Consider the following 4,475-nt stretch of genomic DNA (forward strand, 5'->3'; position numbering starts at 1 on the left):
CTCTCTCTCTTTCTCTCTCTCTTTCTCTCTCTCTCTCGTTCTCTTTCTCTCTCTCTCTCTTCTGCCTCTCTCTCTCTCTCACTCTCTCTTTCTTCTCTCTGTCTTTTCGTGTGTATCTTTCTCTCTCTCTATCTGTTTTTTGTTGTGAGTTACTCTTTCCGTGCTCTAAATGACCGTTATTGTGCCAATGTTCTTTTTTAAAACACAAAACTTCATTCGGATGAGTCAATGTGGTACTTGACGACCCAACTCTCGACGTTGTTGCTTTCCGGTGTGAAGGTCAAGTGTGCCACACTGACCAATTCGGCGGATCATTTGCGATGTGTGATCCTATTTGTGGGTTGTGCTCTCTTACCCCTCTCCGTGGGTGGTTGGCGGGTGCTCTGATGTGGGTTGCTCCTTCTTTCCTATTTAAAAAATCTATCGTCTCTATCCCCCCTCCTTCTTGTTTGTGTTTGTTACTCTCTTGTAACACCTCTCGTCTTTGGCACTTATTTGACCTTATTGTGTTGCAAGTGCCGTAAAACTTTTACTAAAAGAAAAATACCCCTACCCTGTTTACAGGTCAACTTCTTTACTATCCCTCTTTTGTTTGTATCTCTGTCTTCTTGCTATGTTGCGCAGCCTTGAATGACCGATGTAGTGTCGATATAGGCTACTTTCTTAACTCAAACAAGCAAAGGTTATGTCATGAAAAGTGACGGGGCAACCGGTTTTCTCTCTGATAAGCTATTTATAAAGGGCAAAGGAGTTGTGTGTATGTGTTTGTCTTTACTTGAGTCAGTTCGTTTTACAGAAAACATTGTGGGTGGTTCGCTGGTGCTCTGGTGTGGTTTGCTCCTTGTTTCCTATCAAATATATTATGTCGTCTTTTTCTCCCCTCCTTTTTTGTGTATGTTACTCTCTTGTAACACCTATAATCTTCGGCATTTATATGACCTTATTGTGTTGCAAGTGCCGTAAAACTCTTACAAAAACGTCTTTAAAAAACTATGCCAAATTGTTCCACCGCGGACACTGACCACCGTTTTGTTTCGTCCGTCCACAGAAAAACTCCTGAACTCCACGGGACGAGAGCTGAGACGGGCCCTGTTTTCTCTCAAGCAAATCTTCCAGGTGAGTCGTGGTGTGTGTTGTGAGTTTCATGTCTGGTCTTGTCCTCTTATCTCAGGTGAGTGGTGTGTTTTCACAATCTAATTGGCAGGTGGTTGTGGGCGCTGGTGGAAAGTCTCGCTTTTATTTTCGCTTTTTTTTCCCCTCTGTCGTTTTTGGCAGTCTCCGTTGCTTTAGTGGACGGCATTGAAGGCCATTGTTGATCTGTTCTTGTCTTAACCCTATCCGTACGTCGTGTTTTACTATCGTATCCATACGACGTGGGGAACTCTGTGCCAACATTTTCCAAAGAGGAAATTTACTTGTTAATCCGATCCGTACGCTTTGCATAGCGGTCTGTCAAAATGATTTTTGAAAAATACTGAAAGTTTCAAAGAGATCTTCGCACTAGAAGTATTCTAAAATGTGAAGAATACAACCTGGGGGTACAAAATGACCCCAGGGTGTACGGATAGGGTTAAGCTTTATGCTTTGGTTTAGGTTATCTCGGGAGATAATGGGGTTGGGGAGGGAGACGTAGTTGATTGGATGTTGAGGGTAGCTTGGTTTGAGGGAAAAAAAAGGGGGGGGGGATGGTAGCCATAGAGGATAACAGGTTGGTCTGAAATAGATAAAACTCATCTCTCCCCGAGATTCCCTTGTCCTTTACGCGCCTGTACTCGTCGGTTTTTATCAGCGACTAAATAAATGCAAGTTCTCAGATCTCGTGTCACTGTCACATCACACCTCTGCGTGTTACATGTGTTGTTGTTGGTGTTGTTTTGTTTTGTTTTGAGAACACACAGGGGTGTTGAACTTTAGCCAACATTGGCGTCACGGATCGAAAAACCATAATTTTTCCACACGTTGAAGAAAAAAGTTTAAACGTTGACCGTTTCAATTACGTGATACTGCATTTGCCCTTCCGTCATGTGCTGTCTTTGCCGTATCTGATTCCGACTGCTAGTAACATAGATGCCACCCCTTATTGTGTTGCAAGTGCCGTAAAACTCTTACTAAACCAATAGATGCCACCCTTTCCTTCAGAAAAAGAAGCGCAAATAATATTGACGGAGCCTGGGGTGGGCTGGGGGTGGGTTTTTTAAAGTGAGCCAAGAACAATGCTCCCAAAAATACATTCATTCATGTTACTGAGGTCTTATTAAATGATTGAATGTGTTTTGGGAAGGTTTGGTTAAGTTTCTTCCTCACGCACTTGTTATAACTTCAAGCCGTGGTCCAAAGGTGTGTCTCCGTCTTTCATGTCCTTTACGACTTGCCCTTCCTTCTGCACTGAGCTGTGTTTGAAGAATAATAATAATATACTGACAGAAGTTATTGTCGGATGTTGTTTGTTTTGTGCTCAGGGATGTTGTCGTCAAAGAAAGTTTCTGTCAGCGTAAGGAGTTATGATTGTTAGGCTATTTGCCGTTTCTATGAATTGTTTTAATTTTCTTGTTTTTCTTTTTGTTTCGAAGTTTTTATTTTTGCTTTGTTTCATAGTTGTAATTCTCTCTTTTTCTTCTTCTTTTTTGGTTTTTTTTTTTTATTTGGGTTTGTTATTGTTTTGTTTTTGGAGGGGGTTGTTGTTTTTATTTTATTTTATTTTTTGTAGTTTTTTTTTATAGTTTTTTTTTTTTGGGGGGGGGGTTGTTTGTTGTTGGGTTTTTTTTTTTGGGGGGGGGGGTTCTGCATGTGTTTTGTTAGAACGTGGCTGTGATGTGGAAACAGATGTTTGGTCATGTCTCGGCCAGCTTTGCCTCAGCACTCAATCAAGGAAATGTCCGCAGGGTTACAATAAAATCGTGCACTTCTGTCCTTTCCTGTTGTACTGTCAGATGGGGTTGAGCGAAGGTACGTTGATGAGATTGTCGTCGACGTCGAGTTTGTTTTGGTTTTTGTTGGATTTGTAAAAATAGTTTTTCTGATTTTTCTTTTTTACGTGGGTCCCTGCCTTAAAGTTTATTTCCAGGCGGGGGGCTGAAGGACGCTATTGGTAGGTCCTACTTCCTTTCTTTCCCTCAGTTGTTTCTGTCTATCCGTCTTGTTTTTTCCCTGTGCAATATAACCGTTATATTGTCGATGGGCTTCTCTTTACTCAAAGTCAAATCCTTTCCCGTTAAAAAAAAAAGCATAAACCATTATTGAAGCAGTATACAGGTGGGTGGTTGGCAGGTGCTCTGGTGTGGTTTGTTTCTTATTTCCTATCAAACATTTATCGTCCTTATCTCCCCTCCTCCTATTTTGTGTTTGTTACCCTCTTGTAACACCTCTCATCTTCGGCACTTATATGGCCTTATTGTGTTGCAAGCACCGTTAAAGCTCTACTAAAACAAAATATCAGTCTTGTTTCTTCCCTTTACGATATGACCGTTATATTGTCGATGGGCTTCTCTTTACTCAAAATCAAATCCTTTCCCGTTTAAAAGAAAAGCATAAACCCTTGATTGAAGCTGTAGGCCTATAAAGTCTGTTAGCTTTTCTACTTCTTCTTTTCAACGCGGTGGCCTTGACCTTGTCTTGACCAGCATCTGTGTGTGGCCAGTCTTTGTTGGCGTCTGTTTTACATCGTTGGACACCGACTCTGATGTCGTGTGAGGTCTGCCAGGAGGAAGTTCGGGGATGTTGACCTATCGATTAGCACTCATTGCCTCTCTGCTTGTCCTCTTTACCTTGAACTTGGGACTCGGGTGACCGCCTCTCTCATGTACAGAAGAAAGAAAGAAAGAAAGTCTCATGGGTGCCCTTGCCCGGAGCTTACTTTGGGAACTGGCTGGATTCGAAATATCTGAAAATATTTTGACGAAATATTCAGAAGGAAAATGTTCTCTGCCACAAATTCGGTCGAACTTTCAACTGTCAAGGGATTTTTATGGGGATCCATGAAATGACAATAAATTTGCAACAGCTTTTGCTTGGTTAAGACTCTCGGTTTCTTTTGATTTTGCGTACATCTACAGATATGTCAAGTGGTTTGACATGTCCTATATTAGCTGGTCTGAGTGCTCGGATAACATGGGGACACTGACCCTCACAATGTAAAGCTGTCCTCACCGTTTCGATCGTAGTGCCCTGGTTTGGATCTTGATAAGACACCATGTGGCCGGTAGACGTGTGACAGGAAAGCATTATGATGGTGTGTTACATGGTCTTGACCTCCCAGCGAAAAACGCTGTCATACAGATAGATTGCTAGACGTGTTCTTTCTTTCTTTTTTCTCTCTCTTTCTTTCTTTCTCTTTTTCTTTCTTTCTCTCTTTCTTTCTTTCTTTCTTTCTCTCTTTCTTTCTTTCTTTCTTTCCTTCCTTCTTTCGTTCTGTCTCGCTTTCTTTCTCTCTTAATTTTTTTTCATTTTGTTTATTTTTAGTTCCTTTTTGGGGGTGG

At 41.5% G+C, this 4,475-nt stretch overlaps 1 protein-coding gene across 1 annotated transcript in view; it reads left to right on the forward strand.

Moving 5' to 3' along the window:
- Nucleotides 1–4,475, forward strand: part of LOC101857891 (FH1/FH2 domain-containing protein 3) — a gene marked incomplete at its 5' end in the record, with an annotated part of 88,932 nt that overhangs the window by 42,677 nt on the left and 41,780 nt on the right. Inside the window, 1 exon segment of the mRNA XM_035971265.1 lies at nt 1,049–1,116. Within this exon segment, the coding sequence (XP_035827158.1) occupies nt 1,049–1,116 (68 nt within the window).

The sequence above is a fragment of the Aplysia californica genome, unplaced genomic scaffold (genome assembly GCF_000002075.1).
Source record: "Aplysia californica isolate F4 #8 unplaced genomic scaffold, AplCal3.0 scaffold00406, whole genome shotgun sequence".
Taxonomy (NCBI): Eukaryota; Metazoa; Mollusca; class Gastropoda; order Aplysiida; family Aplysiidae; genus Aplysia; species Aplysia californica.